This window comes from Thermobia domestica, chromosome 4 (genome assembly GCF_964235325.1).
Source record: "Thermobia domestica chromosome 4, izTheDome1.hap1.1, whole genome shotgun sequence".
NCBI lineage: Eukaryota > Metazoa > Arthropoda > Insecta > Zygentoma > Lepismatidae > Thermobia > Thermobia domestica.
The window spans coordinates 45,809,612-45,828,135 of NC_137457.1; the positions used below are offsets into that span (position 1 = coordinate 45,809,612).

Genomic DNA, 18,524 nt, shown 5'->3' on the forward strand with positions numbered 1-18,524 from the left:
GGTCGTTTCCAAGATACTATTCTCACTACAGCAGAGCTGGAAACGAACGACACACAGTGGATTCTTTTCCTCTTTTGGTCTTTACTCCGTGTCCACTTCACAATTGAATACCAATGTTGCAAACCTTATTAGTGACTTACTATTAGTTTAATGTTATTAATTTTTCTTGTTTTCATTTTAGATATTTGATTTTAAGATTTTAGTAAATAATTAACGTATAATTATACGTAGAGGGAACTATTTAGCCAAAAACGGTTTGAAATCTTGGCGAGATTTCCGTACCTCAGCTAGTGGGAAGATATCTTGGCCTTATAATATATTTTTATTAAGCGTTTTAAATTTAAAATTCTTTTTAGGATCACTTCCCACTTTCGAAATTCTTAAATATGTTATTATATGTTATTTACAATAATCTTTGGTTTTCCTTTTAGAATTTTTTTCAAAAAAAAAAAGAAAAAATGTCCAGATGCTCAGGATCAGAAAATTTTAGTAGTTACTTATATATATAGTTGTATGTTTATCATTAAAATTTAGTTAATCACATACGTAGAGGTATTGCAATTTCAAAAGCAATTTGAACTAGTAGCGCAGTTCCGCATCTCCAGCTAGTGGGAAGATGTTTTGGCCTTATAACATATTTTTATTAAATGTTTTAAATTTTAAATTCCTTTTAGGATCCCTTCCCAGTTCCGAAATTCTTAAATATGTTATTTCATGTTATTTAGAATTATTGTTTGACTTTCTTTTTAGAATTCCATTGTTCTTTTAAAAAAGGAAAGTATCGAGATGCCCAGGGTAAGAAAACTTTTGGTTGTTAATTATGTGTACATTTATACATCTGTGATTGAAACTTAGTTTGTAGTCACATGCGTAGAACATGAAATTTTACCCTATAATCAATGTTAAATTTCTTTTGTAGTGTTAATCTTAGATTTTCGTTTTCATTTTGAATTACTTATTGTAATTTTGTTGAACCTCATTACGTCATTTACCCGATTTTGAGTTATTTGAATTGGCAGGATGTGACACGATATATCTCGTTCGAAGAGAAAAGCTTAGAAAGGAAAGTAGGCTAAGCCTTAAACGAGCAAAAACAGGCATTTCCTTGTTGGTTGTGCAGGTATGTCGTGTGAATAGCATATTCTCCAAACGAAGGCAGTAATCTTTTTATTCAAGAAGGGTATATATTTCCTGGAATTGCAGATCTCTTGCAAAAATGGATGTGGCTAATCCATTGGATATTCCATAGATAACTGTGTTTTCGCCATCAATCGCAAAATATAGTTTTCATTTCTCTTCTTCCTTTATGGTACCCGTAACGAAGCATGTGTATTCTTAGGTTAAATATTTTGAGTATATTTTATTGTCTAGTAATATTCTAGTGAATATATTAATGTTTATGAATCGTAACAGTATGTCCCAAAATTATTTGAAATTTATCAGTAAAATTGCTATCGTTATGGAGGATTTTTTAAACCAACATGGCCAAAAGTTTTGGAATAAAAAACCTTTAGGTTTGAGCCATAACAAACAGTATGGGGGATTTTAGAAATCAGCATAGCCAAAGGTTTTGGAATACAAATATTTAGGTTTCAGCCATACTCCCAATGACGGATAATTTTCTTCAAAAATCGACATGGCTCATTATTTATGAATTTTCAGCCGTCTCTGATATATCGTTATAGGTCCCGAAAATAAACTTATTTTCTTTCTTTCCAACAGCATGAAGCCATAACGTTTTATGAAATTTACTTTCTGGCAATTATTTCATATGCTCGATGACTTTGAATTTTAATATGTTAATAAGACCATTTTGAATATTTTGTAGCGAAGATGCCTAAGAAATTTTAACTGCCGTGGAGTGACATAATTATTTGTAGGGAATTTAATTGGATGTTTCAGATCGACCAGAACGTTTTAATGTCGTTAACTATATTTTTGTTTGTATCCCATGTTTTGTTTTCACAGGTCTCATGTATTTTGTCTTATAGAGACATATTTTACGATGCTACGAGAGCATTTGTGTTTTGTGTGTTTACACATCTTTTCCAGTTGGAAGACGTACATTATGTTCTAGGGAACATATATGTATTTACTGAATATAAATGGGTTTATATTTCAGTTACGTATAGAAACATTTTATAAGTGTCTATGGTTCCAGGCTTTTTCACGTTTCTAGTTTTGCGTCGCAGGTGTCGATGGCATATTTTGTGTGTAAGTACGTGTAGTACTACACATTTTTCCCACTTATGGTTTTGGTCAATTCATGACGTAATGACCATTTATTTTCAGGAATGTTTGGACTAGAGTCAATTTCCTTGATTCAGACCTTTGAAAAACTTGGATCAATATTGAATAGATTTCAACGCTTTATTAATAAACTTTTTCCAGTTAATACCCACCTATTCTTAACCCTAAAATGTTTACGTTTTTGGAAATGAACGACAACAATTATTCTAGGCCTAAGCTAATAATAGCTTTGTTTCAGAACGAAACCATTTGTTGTATTGAACATTATCGGATTAACCTCGATTTTCACATGACGAGCAGATGGCTTTTTTGACCTTATGGCGTGCCAAATTTTCTTCATACATGTCAACGAAATCTCGAACTTTTTCTTGATATATATAATCATGCTTGTTTCTTGGGATCACTATGGACGTCGTTTTTAACATTTGAGTTTATTTTTTATTTTTTAAAAACTATTTTTCGTTCTTTTCTGCCAAACAACACGAGGCACAGTTTAAAAAAAAAAGGTACATACAGGTGAAAACCTTATTTTGTTTGTATATTGTCAGTTTATCATGTGTTTACATTTCCATTCGTTTTACTTTTTTCAATGATTTTCATATTTTTTAAATATATTATAGTAATATTGAAACTTTAACAATAATTTTAGTATTTTAATACGTCTAACATGTTTGCTATTTACATATTTATTCATATTATTATATTTTAAGTACAGATATCAGTATATTTTAAAAAGAAGACATTTACTAATTTTTATTGCAATGTTTGATAATTCTTTAAGTCGATGTTTTCTTGAATAGTTATTCAGTGTGCATATTTACTACATATTACACAAAATATAGTGATCGAAACAGAACACTTAAAACATTTTACGAAAAGTATTTACAAGTGTTTTAAAAAATATTACTGTTTAAAAAAGTAAGAATTTTAAATAGCCCTACAAACGCTTTTTGCGCATTTTAGTGAAGTTATCAGACAGGTGTTATAACCATACCTCGTTTCTCATACCAGTGTTAAAAAACTCCCCTTCCCCTCTCATCAACTCATCGTTGGAGGAGCATGGAGGATACTCAACACACGAAGACAATATGATTTCAACATGTGAAAAAACAGAAAATAAGGAAACACAACTGCACCAATTGTTCAAGAGGATCTTATTACCTTATGATACACTTGGATTGGACATTGCTCATGCAGAAACCTCATCATGTTGTAGTGAGTGAACAAGTTTTCAACTATTTTAAATAGCTCTTTTTCAGGTCAAAAAACATTCATCGTTTATGCACGTAAGTCTCACACCATAGGACAGTGTTGCGAACTAACTAATTTTAAATTTTTGGTGGAAAAACCAAATTTTATTTATACTTCATTATACGGCCAAGGGTTCTCAACCTGACTACGTGTGCACTTGACAGGTCTTTCCGTTCACGGACGCCAAATCTATAACCGCCACCAGGTTATAGAAGGATTTTTTGTAGACACTCTGTATATTCCGTAAAGACAGTGATCATTATTTTCCATTCAAACTTTATTCTGCAATGCATAAAGTTCTTTCTTCGGTGGGAATTGCTTCTTTCCCACACAATTGGACAAAGAAGTCTTTCATCATTTTCTTATGTATATATTTAAAACATTGCTTTTAGTGAGAACAATTCAGTTAGTGACGAAACATTTCAGTGTTTCTCCCTGACTCATTATATGCACAGTACATATTCTATAGTTATTGGGAACTGAATTAAGTGCTTTCTTTAATCGCTTATGGAAACATTACAATAGATTAGAGGAATACGGGCTGACCAGATGTTTCAGTGACCAAAGTGGCACCAACTGCGTTGTTTCGTAACTAGTCATCTGTACTTTCTCACGCCAGAGTTATCGCCGTGTCTAGTGCATTATAGGCAGTTGACTAAAATTAACAGAAATTGTTTTCCGCATTCTGTTTGTATGTGCATACAGGTGAGTTAACTGAGTGATTTTTGAAATGAACTGCCAACTCTCTTTAATTGACCATTGCAACCCGTACCTTGACCGTACCGGTGCTCAGGGAGTTTGACTTCAGGTCTGGAAGCCGTAACCACGCATGTCGCGTCGAGCTTCAAGTATCACATTTTCTTAAGGGGCACAAGCTATTAGCCGCTGAAGGGCGTTTTCTTACGACCTAGTTCCAACTAGTGAAGTCCCAGGTCCGCAGAACTTGTTCGTACATATAAGTTATACACGCGCCCTCCAACATCAGCATTCTACTTTTTTAATTTGTTGGAGATAGATTCATCGTGGGACGATCCAGACAAATTTTCCCCAGTGCTAATCCCGAAGTGTGTCAATGGTGTGAGAGAAGCATTTACAGTGAAATCCGAATTATAATCTTATATATATAAATGGCCATCGTGCAGTGAAAAGGCAAAGTGTGATTTCAGTGACGAAAATTATTATACATATTCAGTGTTCAGTGTTATGTTCATTCCTCTTTGCTATTTTTTATATGATAGTGTTCTAATAAATAAGTATAGTGTCATTTAATCCAGTGTGTTTTCGTTGTTTGTATGATTGATGTTTGTGTGCGTTATGGTCTGGATGACCGTCTGATCGTCCGTGAGGTTTTCGAGACGAGACACCCGAACCTTTCGGCGCCTAATGCTAATCTTATTATTGAGACCGACGAGCGATTTGGGAACAGTTTGTTACTTTTCTTGGAGACGTCCTTCATTGTCCTGTCCAGGTAAGTTCCAGTCTCAGTAAAATACTTATTGGTAGGACCACGAACCACGAACAGCGACCAGATTACACGCAGTGGTTACACTATGACTATCCGTCTGATTGACTGACTGAAATTTTGATGCTTTAGTGATTAGCGCGGGTGTCATACTATTAAAGCGAAAGGATGCTAATATCATCTAGATAAAATCAGGGCATATGTTTTGTACTTACATTTTCAAAACGAGACAAAACGACAAAAGAACCATGAGAATACTTCGAGAATCAACACTCAAAATCTCCGAGAATACATCGGAAACTGGATTCTTTGAAAACAATTCAATGTTCCAAAATAAATTCTGTCATCTCTTTAATTCTTTTCAAATTGAAATGGTAGAAATTATTTCTGGTTTTAACACTGATTATCATAAATCCGATCCAATCTTTATTTTTCCGGTTTTTTTTACATGATATACAAATCTATTACATTTTAGGTTTGACGAGTATGGTGGCTCAGTAGTAGAGAGTTTACATCCAGTACTTTTGAGTTTCTGATTCGATCACTGCTCACGCCGTGTGGACTTTCTGACAAATTCAAAAAATCTTCAAACACAATGTTGTTTACCGTACGTTGTACTGTCATCGAACTAAAGACTGTCGCAATAGAGATAAGTGTACACCGTTTCCTTCGTAAAAGAAAGACCTCCGTACGGTTTCTTTTCAGATCAACCATTCTAAATGAAGTTTCTAATTTAAAAATTCTATCATATTTAAACATATTTATCGATCACACAATACAAATTTTATCTGAGAATAATAAAAGATTTCAATTTCACTATATTATTATTATTATTATTATTATTATTATTATTATTATTATTATTATTATTAGATGCACTAGATTTCGTACTACACTGTTCAGTATAAATGAAAAATATTTTCTTCTTCTTTATGAACAGAAAGTGTTCCTGTCGACTTGAGTATACACATTTTCATCTTACGTTGTCAAAACATTATGAAATGCTATGAGAAACTTCCGTTATGAGACCATGTTCAATCAATGAAATCCAACACGATTTAACCCTTAATTGCACTACTCTTTTCTTATCGTAGTTTGAACTTTCCGGGCCTGCGAGGCCCACCTCCACGGTAATATTAACATGAGAACATAATTCAACGGAGATCGTTCTGAAAGTGTAAAAAATTGATATTTATTTTATATAATGTGTTCACTTTTACACACAGGAAGATATATATATATATATATATATACTTGGCCAGCTGGGGGCTTCGCCCCCAGACCCCCCTATTTGCTCGGCCTACGGCCTCGCATGTAATGTGTTCGTGCGTTTATTCTTAATGTTTCCTTAAATCGGCCTAACATCCCCAGATCTCATATTTATCATCCTTTGCTCCATAATACTCTGCTTAATAACTCTCAGTTTATTTTTCTATAGCAATTGTTTTGTCAACCACAATTTATCGACTTATTATATAATGAATGATGATGTTGGATTCTCATTTTCAGAGGGTTTTTTTTTCTTATTTGTAATTTTCAAAAAAGAAATCTAGGATTTTTGTTCGACCATAACTCTTGCATATTTGTAAGACAAAGGTCGATTCTTTTTCTTGTAACTTTGTAGTATTTCCACACCACCCTGTGGTATCCTGCTACACGCATACTCCTTTGAATGAAAGCTTTTGCTTCGTCATGTCTTTCGTATACTAAAAAAGCTGGAACGTAAGTGGTATTTGTGTCTGGGAGGGTTCGTATCATAGTTTGAAAATGAAGTTCAATATGATTTGTATTTGGACAGGCACCAAGCATTCTCCATAAAGAAGCTTAAAGGGATTTCTTTTTGCGTAGACTCTTATGTTACTATCAAGTATAAGTGAAAAGGCATTTTTGCAGCAGACATGTATCATACTCCGAAATGAAAGTCGAATGGTGTTGTTTCCTGGGTAATTCCATAGCTATCACTCACTAAAAGGAACTATCGTAGAAGTTGTGGGTATACAACATTCCTTACAAAAGCGGTTCCTTCAATTATTCTTTCAGACTGAACCAGTAACACAACTGAATCCCTTGATCGGACACGTCCAAGTGCGACGTACAGTTGGCCGTGAGCGAATACGTCGCTACGCAAGTCAACTCCAACAAAATCAATTGTTTGACCCTGACTCTTGTTGATCGTAATAGCGTAAGCAAGTCTAAGAGGAAACTGCCTACGATACATAGTCAAAGGACTGTTGGGCTCAATAGGCGCTTGAAAAGTAATCCGTGGTATTGAATACAGCACAGAACTATGAGGTTTTCTCACTGTTATGAGCCGCGGTGATATATCAACAATTATGACTTTAGTGCCGTTTAGAAGCCCATCATCGAAGTGCAAATTCCTCATTATCATGCAAACTGCTCCTTTTTTAAGTTCCAGGTTGTGATCTGGTACTCCTTTGGCATGGACGTTAGCGAGGGCCTCTGGAGTAAGAAAAAAGTCATCGACGCAGCTTTCTTCCACGTAATTCACGCTCAGCAAGTGAGATGAATCCCCAGGTAAGCTTTTTAAGATTGTTGCGTTTACAGAGTCAACATTTTCATTGTTTACACAAAGAATTGCTCTCCTTGCGCAAGTGTCAGGTTCATACAATACATTTTGAGGGAATTTTTTTTTCAATAAACAAAGAAACATTAGTGAGGTATTGAATCTTCGGCAATGGTACGAGTTGAGCTGCATCTTGACCTTCCCCGAAATTGATAGGAGGTAGTATACCGTCACCAATATGCAAGAGAAAGTTGGTAAATGAGGAATCATTCTGTATTCTTAGATTTTGTTTAAGACTGAACTGTTTCACTGACGACCATATAGGAGAGAAGCGAAGAGAAGCTTGAATTACTTCAAGATTGGTATGAGCAGTTGTAACAACTGGAGGGATCTGTCGAAAATCCCCGGCAAAAATCACAAGTTTCCCACCAAATGGCAAATTTGTTCTCATTAGGTCTCGCAATGATCTCTCGAGAATATGGATTAATGCTTTATGTGCCATTGGTGCCTCATCGTAGATTATAACAGATGCTTCCATGATTAATTCTGCTCGCTGACTCCCTCCCGTAATTCCCCAAAATTCCATGTCATTACTTAAGTTTAAGGGCAACTTAAACATGCTGTGCGCTGTCGTGCCACCTTCATAGTTCTGAGCAGCGATTCCAGAACTTGCAGTACAAAGAACTATGCGACGGCTTAGGCGTAGTTTAGCAGTGAGAACATTAAGAAGCAGAGTCTTTCCCGATCCAGCAGGCCCGTCGATAAAAATGACATTTGAAGACTCATTGGTGTGGGGATTATCCAGGAAATTTGTGACGTATTCAAGTACATTTTTCTGGTCCTTACTGAGTTTAGGAAGCCATTCTTCGAGAAAAGAAGTAAGCTGACTTACAGAATATTGCACCTTCTCTCGACCAAGTTCAGTTAACTCGTCTTGAACATCAGGAAGGCCATGTTCATAAAGGCGAGATCCATGTCGTCGAAGGCTTCTGTCGATTTCACATAGTGCTACTGTGTAGGCTCGCTCTGGATTATTTAAATACTTTTCTAACATATCTCCTGCCAACAGATTTTTAAAGTTGTTCCACAAGTCTGCGCCACTTGCCCCAGCAACAAGAAGAAGAACGAAGAACATCCTAAGTCGGGCGCCAGTCATAAACTGTGAAGCCTCCTCTAATGCTCTTTCGTACTCCTGCTCATCATTAACCAACCCCAGAGCTCGTGCAGCACCTTGTAAGGTAGTACAACCTTCACCGCCTAGAGATATAAGGTCGCTGTAGCCTCTACATGGAAAGTTGTTCAAGAGCATTCGTAAGTAGAACTGTTCTCCTCTGTTATGGGCTACCCAAATCATTCTCGCCACCATCTCTCCACGCTGCCTCTTGGTGATGAAATGTACTCCATCAGGGTGGGGAATCACTCGAACACTACACGACCCTGGTCGTTTTGAATGCACGATATACCGTTCGAAAAAGTCCAAATAAGTTAGATTGTCAATTTCAGGTAATGTTGGTCGAGAAAAGTGCAAAGTAAGATTAGAACATGCTCTGCTAATAGCATCGATTTCATGGCCCGGTCGGAAAACAACAGACTGGTAGCCCTCCAGATGCACAGGAAGCTGGATGACATTAGGTTCACGGCCAGTCATCTCAAATTCCAATGTATGCCACGCAGCTTCACAGGCCCCAATGTAGCGTTTTGTAGCATAAAGTTCTACTTCATCGTTCAAATGTTCTTCCGGAACAACTGCAACGCGAGCCTCATCCGGTCCCTTAGTTATGTATTTGAATAAATACTTCACGATCTTACGAGTTGAAGCAATTTCAAGGTTTATGTGGCAGTCGTACTTGAGTAGAAGAGGAGCATTATAAGGCACAACCCAAGATTCATTAACCTGTACGTACTTCCCACCAGAGGTAATTTTAGCAGTGTTAGAACTATCCCTCCTGTAGTGCACAAACCCTCTCTCATCTACATGCGTCACTTCAATATGAGGCTTAGGGAAGCGTTTCGTACACTTTTTCTCCTTACAGTCCCAGCATGGAAGATCTATGCGATTAGGAGGTCCACAAGGACCGTGCATCATGTGTCTCAATACAAGCTCCCTCAATCTCCCGCCTGCCTCGTCCGGTGAAGGGATGTTGGCACGAACAACTTGATCAATTTCAGTGTTTTGTCTCGGCCCTCCCCCCTCAACTCTAAAACACACATGTGAGTGAGGTAAACCACGCTTCTGGTACTCCACCACATAGAGTAAATAAACTTCTTTTCCAAAAAATGTCCCACTGCGCAGATCACGTAGCAGTTCCAATAGTTTTAACTGGAACACTCGGCATACCAAACTGGGTGAACCGTTGTTGCCGGGAGGAGTGGACTCCACAATTTCATCCCATTTCGTATTACATGTCATGGTAAGGAAATATGACTGTCTTCCTAATCTCGCTACGATACACATTCCATCCATATATTTAGTCTTCATATATCTTGGCCCACCTGTGAACGTATTTGGAAGATAAATACGGCCATGAACAATACCACCCTCCCCTTGAATAGTTTCGTCAGTCGCTAGAGCCCGCATAGTGTCTCCCTGTTTCTTTGTCAACATTGAAGTCTGTAGTTCGTGCAAAGGAGCAGATCGTATACTCATAGAGTTGTATTTATTTTGCATACCAGAAATAAATCGTAGCCTCTCCTCTTCCACACGACTGTACATATCTACGAGCCACTCCTCCGACAATCGTCCCAGCGTAGAAAATCTTGGTTCTGATAACAACAGGCGTCGGTAGTATTTAACTTGGGATAGCTTTTTCCCCTTTTTATCCAACAGTCCGATATACCAGCCAGGTGTACCATGTGGATAAAGGAGAGGGTACTGCAAAGACTCGTACAACGGATGAAAGATGTCAACTGTGTGTGGTTTTCTAGCGCCTATTTTCCAAATAACAATTTGACGGGAATTGTATTGTTCTTTTTCCGTACTCAAGATTTCAGCTATTTCTGTTCCTCTAGGAACATCTCCTAAAATAGGTCCATGGGTGCGTCTACTTGTAGGTTCGAAAATCAAATGAGCATAGTCTGAAGGTTCTTGGCTCAGTTGTTTCAGTAGACCAATGAAAGGGTTAACAGCATATAAATACTTTGTGATTGCTTGAACAACGACTTCATTTAAAGCCATTCCCTTGGCAAGTCTCAAACGCTCTTCTCCGTCATCAATGTACATGCCACATGGATTATTCGATGCAGTGTATGCTAAATCAAATAATCTATGGTAAGTACGGCCTTGTATTTTTAAAAATGAAACACCTGTACTCGGATGCTTAAAACCATGAGATACTCCCAGCGCACTAAATGCAAAGATATTGTTGTACGGTCTAGGTTGTTTTAAAAACGGTGGCATAGTATAGAAATCGCTGTCAAGTTCTGGAAAATCAGGTACAATGAAAGCATTTTCACCGCAACACCATTTTTTACGAGTTTTTTCTTCATGAAATAATGCAGCTTTACAATATTGACATTTGAAACAGCCAGGGTTTAGAAGTGAAATAACTTTCAGTTGGTACTTGAGGATATTATTAAGTTGAGCACCACTGTAATGGCCAATGAGACTTCCTTTCCTTATTGTTCCTGGAAGATGGCGGGACCGATTTTGATCATTTTTAAAATTTTCATGTGTTTCGACATAACGTCGAACTGCATCCCTATGCTGTTCCTCTGGACTAAAAGGCGACAGCTTAGGTCGACCCACGCCTATTTTCTTTTTAGGACGACCAAGGGTACTGCTTTTGATGTCAATAGCACACAAGGTAGGCCAAGTTGCAAATTCTTCGCAAGTTTACAGAATTCAAAACTACATTGTGTTGGGAATAAGAATTTTCAAGTTCCATAGTAACCTGTTTTAGTATATTAGAATTCTTATTCTTTCGGCAACCTACTGCTTTCTTTCTTGGATGACCAGATCTTTTACGCACATTAGAAGTCAAGGGTGAAGGTAATATAACAGAATAATTACAATCGCTCTCATCAATAGGAAGTTCAGGTGGAATTGAAGTGGCTTTTGGTGGACGACCCAACTTCCTCTTTTTTGGTCTCCCACATTTAGAAGTAGAAGAGTGTTCAATACGTAGAGGGGATTCAGCAACAAACCTAGTTTGAAGTGGTGAAACATATGGAAGAGCTGGTGAAGGAAGTGGTGTAGTAATTGGCCTCAATAGACTGAAGTGGCCACTCTCGCGCGGTCCAGTGAGCAATGCGATAATCATATCCCACTCACGGTTGCCCTCATCACGCAGTACTTCCTGACCCTCTATGATAATGAAACGTCGCTCAAAGAGAAGAGCAGCAGCCATGAACTCCACATAAGTAGCAAACGTGTAAGGCGAAAGCATGTGTGCCTGATACGCTTCTACTGTCATTGGTTCACCGGTACCATGGTGTAAGATAAAGGGACCATAGAAAGCGTAGTGTTCAACTATGTATTGGACCACATCTATACGTACGTTCATCGCATACTCTTCAGTACCAAACAATGCCAAACTAAATGTCCGGAAGAAACAAGCCCCATCTCCACGCACATTGTGCACATGAAACTTAGTTATTTGTTGATCAATGCTTAACTGGAGATTATTCATTATGATTTAATCAAATAATAATTGTTAAGGATAAAGTAGTTTTATATATAGTTAGGAATAGGAATATATAATTAAGATTTGCCAAACGACGTAAACTATTTGAAATATTACTTCTTACAGCAATTCTCTAAGTTTGTACTTTAGTAATGTGGTTTTCCTCCGAAGAGGAAGCACAGAAAGTAATCGTTAGCCGATAGAAATGCCTAAGTCGTCAACTTGTTTCAAGTATCTCTGCCTCCGAAGAGGAGAGTATCAAGATAAATCGTTAAACCTGAAGAATAGCAAAGTCGTCTAAGTTGAGATCAAGTTCGTGTGTCAGCCTCCGTAGAAGATCAAAAACAATTATTCGACGGTTGTTTCCTTCAACCTCAGAAAGGAAGGTACTCCAACCGTATATATGATGTTCGCGCTTAAAACCAATGGGGATACAAAACCTAGGTGACTCGTTTATTTTTCTCCGCCAGCTACGGATACCCAATTTTTTAACCTGGTTAGAGCTCCAGGGGGCCAGTTCGAACACAAACGCTTTTTTTTGTCCGTCGTCCCGCTAAAGGGTTTTGCCCTTTCTTCGGGTAAGTGCTTTATATAAAATGTAGTTTGCAATTTAATGTGGTCGGTCTAAGAGGTGCACAAGTATATAATATTTATTTATTTATTAAATACATATAAACAGAGAAGAGATGGAAGGGTGACAATAACATCTAATAAAGTACAAGCATACTATAAGCATGAGACAGCAATATTGTTGAAAATAATAAGTTTATTACCATGTAGTGCGGAGTTAAGACGAGTGCAAAACTGGAATGAATATGGTACAGGAGGCAATATGGAGAGAAGTAGATGAAGATGAAATGAAGTGCTCTGAACGCCACATCACAAGGTATTTGTTAGTACAGACGAATGCGAGTTATGTTCTGTTCCTGGGGCGATTCAGGAACTGATGGAGACAGAGGAAGCCCATGTTAATAGGTGGTTACGATGCGTGTGATGGATATATCAATGATGAAAGCTCACGTGGTTCGTAGATGTGAAAGATTTCGGGATCCACTACACCATCATCGAGTTGCAAATGATAAAGAGTTATGAAGTGCTGTAGGGGAGTATCAACGTAAGCTGAGGGTGCGTCGTGATCCCGATCGTACCGTAGGATATCAAGTAACATGGGATGCTGCTGGTCAATTCGCTTGCAAACGTACCGTGTACGAAGCTGTTCGAGATGGTGCAATAAAGGTGGAAAGTCAATCAGCTCGTAAAGTAACCGTGTCGGATGCGGTAAGCGAATGCGATGTGCTAGGCGTAGAGCATGGCGCTCTAGGATAGCCAACTTCTGATAGAATTTGGGCGTTGCAGATGTCCAGGCAGTGTGACCATATGTTAATGTACTGCGCATAAATGCTTTATATGTATGAAGTACTGTTAACGGTTTTAAACCCCAGGTTGTACCAACTAGGCGCTTTAGGAGGTTGAGCCGATTTTGCGCTTGGCGTATGATCTTGGTGAGGTGTGGGGTCCAAGTAAGTTTGGAGTCAAATATGACACCAAGATAAGTAAGAGTATTTGACGGCACGACAGGTGTATGGTCTACTTGGAGGTTTAATCGACTTGGATTCCTGTAGATACGTGAACGGCGTCTACGTGGCAGGAAAACAATAGCCTGAGTTTTGGTAGAATCGCCATACATTACACCAGTCAACGAATGCATCAATTGCCGTTTGCATAGTTTTACTAATGGATTGTACTGTGCGGGCTGTCGTAAAAAAGGCGGTGTCGTCAGCAAACTGAAATATGTTGATGTTGTTTGGAACCACAAGGTCGGCAACATACAGTAGGTATAATAAAGGAGACAGTGATGAGCCTTGAGGAACGCCAGATTGGATGAAGATCGGATGAGAAAGTGTTAAGTTAATAGAGATATATGCTAGTCGCCCTAGTAAGAAAGAATGGATGAATCTGATATAAGAGGATGGTAGAAAATAGTTATGGAGTTTGTACAGTAAACCAGGGTGCCAAACTTTGTCGAAAGCTTTTTCTAGATCAAAGGCTACCAGACAAGAAGGAAAACCTGTGTTGTATTGATCATAAATAGCCGTAGATAGTCGTAATAACTGATCCATTGTACTAAAATGGGGTCGAAAACCGGCTTGATAAATAGGAAGTAGATTATGAGTTGCAAGATGAGCGTGCAAGCGGCGGACTAGAATGCGTTCTAATATTTTGCAAAGGCAACTGGTGAGATGAATAGGGCGATAGGACTGTACGTCAGTTGAAGGTTTGTTAGGTTTGGGAAATAGAAGAACTTTCGAGTATTTCCAGTCGATTGGAAAAAATCCAGTTCGCAGGATGAAAGTATATATGGCGCTGAGAAAAAGTAGAAAAGCAGGTGATGCTTGCCTGACGAGAACATAGGTAACAGAATCAAAGCCTGGTGCAGTGTTTCGTTTACGGAGCAATGTTTGGCGAATATCATCTGGTGGGATCGGAGTGGTAAGTTGATTATTGGTCTCTAAAGACTGGCTGATAGATGGGCGCAGAGAAGCAAATGTGGGATCTGTACGTCTGTTTATTGAATTTTGTAGGCGCTGCGGTGTATGCCAACCAGGAAGAGGTGTAAAAATATCTTGAAAAAATGATGCAAACGTATTCGCTTTATCCATATCAGTGATCACTGCCTGATTATTGTGAACAATGGGGTATGGTGTGCGGGATACTGTACCGGTGAGTTGATGGAATTTGCGCCAATATTTACTGGGGTGTGATTCACTTGCAAGTGTGTTGCAAGTTTGAATCCAATGGCGTTTCTTATAGGCAACAATATAATTGTGCGTAATTCTAAGGTATTGGCGATGAAGTCTAAGCGCTTCAAGATTACCCGTAGCGAGGTACTCACGATGTGCTCGACGAGAAGCGGATATGAAGGTAAATAGTGCGGAGGCAATTTTGGTTTATGTAATTGTACTTCTGCTGTTGGAATGGAACGGTGTGCTGCTTCTTGAATAGATTCAATAAGATTAGCAATTGTGTGATCAAGATCGTATTGTGTAGTAGGTATGAGCAAGTTATTAACAGCAGTGTCCAGATCGGAGCGATATTGTTCCCAATTGGCTCGTTTGTAGCAGAATACTTTCTGAGGAGGTATGTTAGAGTGAGAGCGAGGAGAACAGTGAAGTGTAAGTTTGATAGGCACATGATCACTACCAATTGAATCAAGCACATCGATATGAATACTCTGCGAAAGAGATGTTGATGTGATGACAACATCAGGAGTAGTATTGCTGACGGGGCGTGTAGGTTTCGGTAGAACATGGAACTCAGCAACTGTTTCAGTGTGAAGAAAGTCTAAAAAGTTAGTTTTGTCCCTCTGTGACCGACTATGAATGTTTAGATCCGCCATGATAATGTAGTGCCGAAAGGTAGAATCGATGTATCGAAAAAAGTCGTAGTTGATTGGTTTGCCTGGTCGAAAATATATGGTAGCGAAGGTAACAGTGCGGCCTCGAAAATAAATAGTCGTGACATTATGCTCAGGAAGGTGGAGTGTGAGCGGAAGTGGAACCGTGACTGCTCTATAAGGAAGGCGTTGGCTAACACCTATAGCTGTACCTCCGTAGACTCTTGGACCAGATGGAGCATCATGTCGGAGCAAGTGATATTTCGGAAAGTAACAGTTCAAATTTGGTGCGAGGTACGTTTCGTTAAGTGCAAAGGCTGCAATTTGTTCTTCTTGAAGAAGTTGTGTAAAGAGCACATGGTGTGTTAAGACTGATCGAATGTTAAGAAAAAGTAAGTTATAAGCCATAATGATACGTATTATTCTAGCGTATGCAGAAGTACCCATATTAAACGCAGACTTCGAGTGGTTGAATTTGAAAGTGAACTGTAGGTCCGGAATATGTAGCATGAAGTTGTAGGTTAAACAGTAATTTGGCTGCATACATGATCTGATTCAGGATATGATTGCGATCAAAAGGATGTATATTTTGTAGAGAAATAGTGAGGAAGCGTAATAGGTCTTCAACAGTTATTGGATGGCGCAGCGAATTTGCTGGAGGTGTTGGAGTGTCAACAGAGCGTATGGGTACAACGAGTTCTGGCTTAGCTGGATCGGGTTTAGGTTTAGCTTTACACTTGTAGCTATAGGTAGGGTGTCCCTCAGAACATCGAACGCAATGTGGTGGCTCCTTAAGATTAGGGCAGCTCTTTGTGGGATGGTCAAGTGAACAGTAGCCACATTTGATAGTGTTCGGACACTCAGATGTCGGATGGGAATTGTATTGTTGGCATTTCTCGCATCTAACAGGCAGAGGTGCTGGTGTGCGAGATGGTTCCACCTTGTAACGACGCCGGTATATATAGGCACCGTGGAGAAGCAGTTGGTCGATCAGTTGTTGTTGATCAGTAAGAATGCGGACTAAGTATGTTGGACCCTGGTTATTCTTGATACGTATACAACGCTTGACAGGTAGTCCTTCTTGGTGTAATTCGGAGTAAATTTCCTCATCAGTGAATTCAGGTTCCACTCCCCGTATGACGACAGATAACATTGGAGGACGCCGTGGTGGAGGTGGTGTTTTTCGTCCGCTGGAACTTAATGTTGAATTTTTTGCTTTTAACCCAAAAATTTCGAAAGTAGCTTTGTTGCGGACATGTGTAGCGAAGTTCGGATTTGTCGATTTCAGAATGATACCCCGGCGCGTCTTGATGATTTCTCGTATTTCTGGACGAGGAACATACTTTACTAGTTGTTGAAAGACAGCGCGCACTATGTCGTATTTTGGATCGAAATCAGTTAGTAGAAAGTTATAAATTGATTCTTGGTGTAAAGTTGATTGATTTCCAGTGGAAGTGGATGCCCAATCCATATTGTTGCTGACATTAGTAGCAGTAGGATCTGTTATTGGTGTAAGCCGTTGTTTCTTGGGATCTAAGGTTTGTTCGCCGTCAGAGAGGAATCTGGATCGAATTCGTTGTCCGGCAGTGACACAGTTTGCATAAGTGGTAGGAACAGTGGTGGTAGTTGGTACTAGCCGTGTAGTGCCGGTAACAATACGCGGTTGCGTTTTTTGGCGACCATGTGGGCCAATGTTCAATGGAGTTGTTTGAGCAAGAGTCGATGGACCGGAAGCATTGCCAGAGTCCGCCATAGGGATGAGAGTTCTAGGGCCAAAGCCGAAGAGGAAGCACTAATAAAATCGGTATCCGGTGGAGGTGCCAAAGTCGTCAATTAGGTTCGGTGATATAGGCCTCCGAAGAGGAGAATATCAAAAACAAATCGTTAGCCCAAGAGAATTGCAAGATCGTCAACAGTAAAGTCAATTAGATAATTTAGCCTCCGTAGAGGCTTAAACCAATTCGACGGTTGTTTCCTTAATCCTCAGTGAGGCAAGTAATCCAACCGTATTTCAGAAGTTCGCGATGGGGATGGATAATTCAGTGACTCGCTTATTTTCCTCCGCCAGCTACGGATACCCTATTTTTTTACTTGGTTAGAGAATCCAGGTGGCCAGTTCGAACACAAACGTTTTTTTTAATGCTAGCCCGCAGGCTAGCTACCCTGTAGAGGGCTACACCCTCTTTAAGGGAAGGGTTGCATAGGAAGTATATGGATGTGGAGCGACGGGCGTTGGGCTATGAGACTTTATTTAACAATTACTACAGATGTCAGGTCATTATGGTCTTTGCGACCATAATCATCAGTGAGGCAAAGGGTATACAAGACATAGAAAATATACACCATACATACATTATAGATTACAGAACAAGTTGATTAAAAGTATTTTAGTTGCAGAGATGATCATGAGGGATGAAATGAGTGCAGATGACGCCACAACACGTAGGGAATGTTAGCAGAACAAATGCGGGTTATCTTCTGCCTAGGGGCGACGCTAGGCCAATGAAGACGAGGGAGGCCCTGTTAGGTACAGAGGGTAATCACTGTGCTTGATGCGAGGGAAAAATATGAGGAAGATGGACATGCAATCGATGATCCTGCAATAGCTCTAGGTCGGGATGATTTGGCGGCAAGGTATAACAGTATAATGTAAACAGCAAATTTAGAGGGAGATGGTAATAGCGAGGGCGAGCAGATGAATTGGCAAGGTAGTGCATAGTGGCGAGGAGAAGTGGTTGCTGCTGCATATATCGGACAGTGAGGAACTTGAGGCGAAGAGATTCGAGGTGGTAAAGTAATGTAGGGAAAGTAATGAGTGAATAGAGGTATCTAGTCGGACTGGGAAGAGAAATGCGGTAGGCAATGCGGAAGGCATGACGTTCAAATGTTGCAAGTTTGTAGTAGTACGAGGTAGGAGCTGAGAGCCAAGCGGTGAAACCGTATGTAAGGACAGGACGGAGAAATGCTTTATACGTGTTGAGAACCATGGTTGAGGTGGGGCCCCAGGTAGTGCCAGTGAGG

The 18,524-nt window shown here is 39.2% G+C and overlaps 2 protein-coding genes across 2 annotated transcripts; both read right to left on the reverse strand.

Annotated features, from left to right (window-relative positions):
• Positions 1 to 6,938: 6,938 nt before the first annotated feature.
• Positions 6,939 to 7,679, reverse strand: LOC145682741 (ATP-dependent DNA helicase PIF1-like). The gene has a single exon (XM_081754126.1). The coding sequence runs from the start codon at positions 7,677 to 7,679 to the stop codon at positions 6,939 to 6,941; it is 741 nt and encodes a 246-aa protein (XP_081610252.1).
• Positions 7,680 to 7,753: 74 nt separating this feature from the next.
• On the reverse strand, positions 7,754 to 10,884 carry LOC145682742 (uncharacterized). Its single transcript, XM_081754127.1, has 2 exons — positions 7,840 to 10,884; positions 7,754 to 7,765 (listed from the first exon to the last, which is right to left on the reverse strand). Exons 1-2 carry the CDS (start codon positions 10,882 to 10,884, stop codon positions 7,754 to 7,756), a joined length of 3,057 nt encoding a protein of 1,018 aa, XP_081610253.1.
• Between the last annotated feature and the right edge of the window lie 7,640 nt (positions 10,885 to 18,524).

Bases quoted from the DNA above. Each gene is read 5' to 3' on its own strand.
- LOC145682741 (XM_081754126.1), bottom strand. From the start codon at position 7,679: ATGCAGCTCAACTCGTACCATTGCCGAAGATTCAATACCTCACTAATG.
- LOC145682742 (XM_081754127.1), bottom strand. From the start codon at position 10,884: ATGCCACCGTTTTTAAAACAACCTAGACCGTACAACAATATCTTTGCA.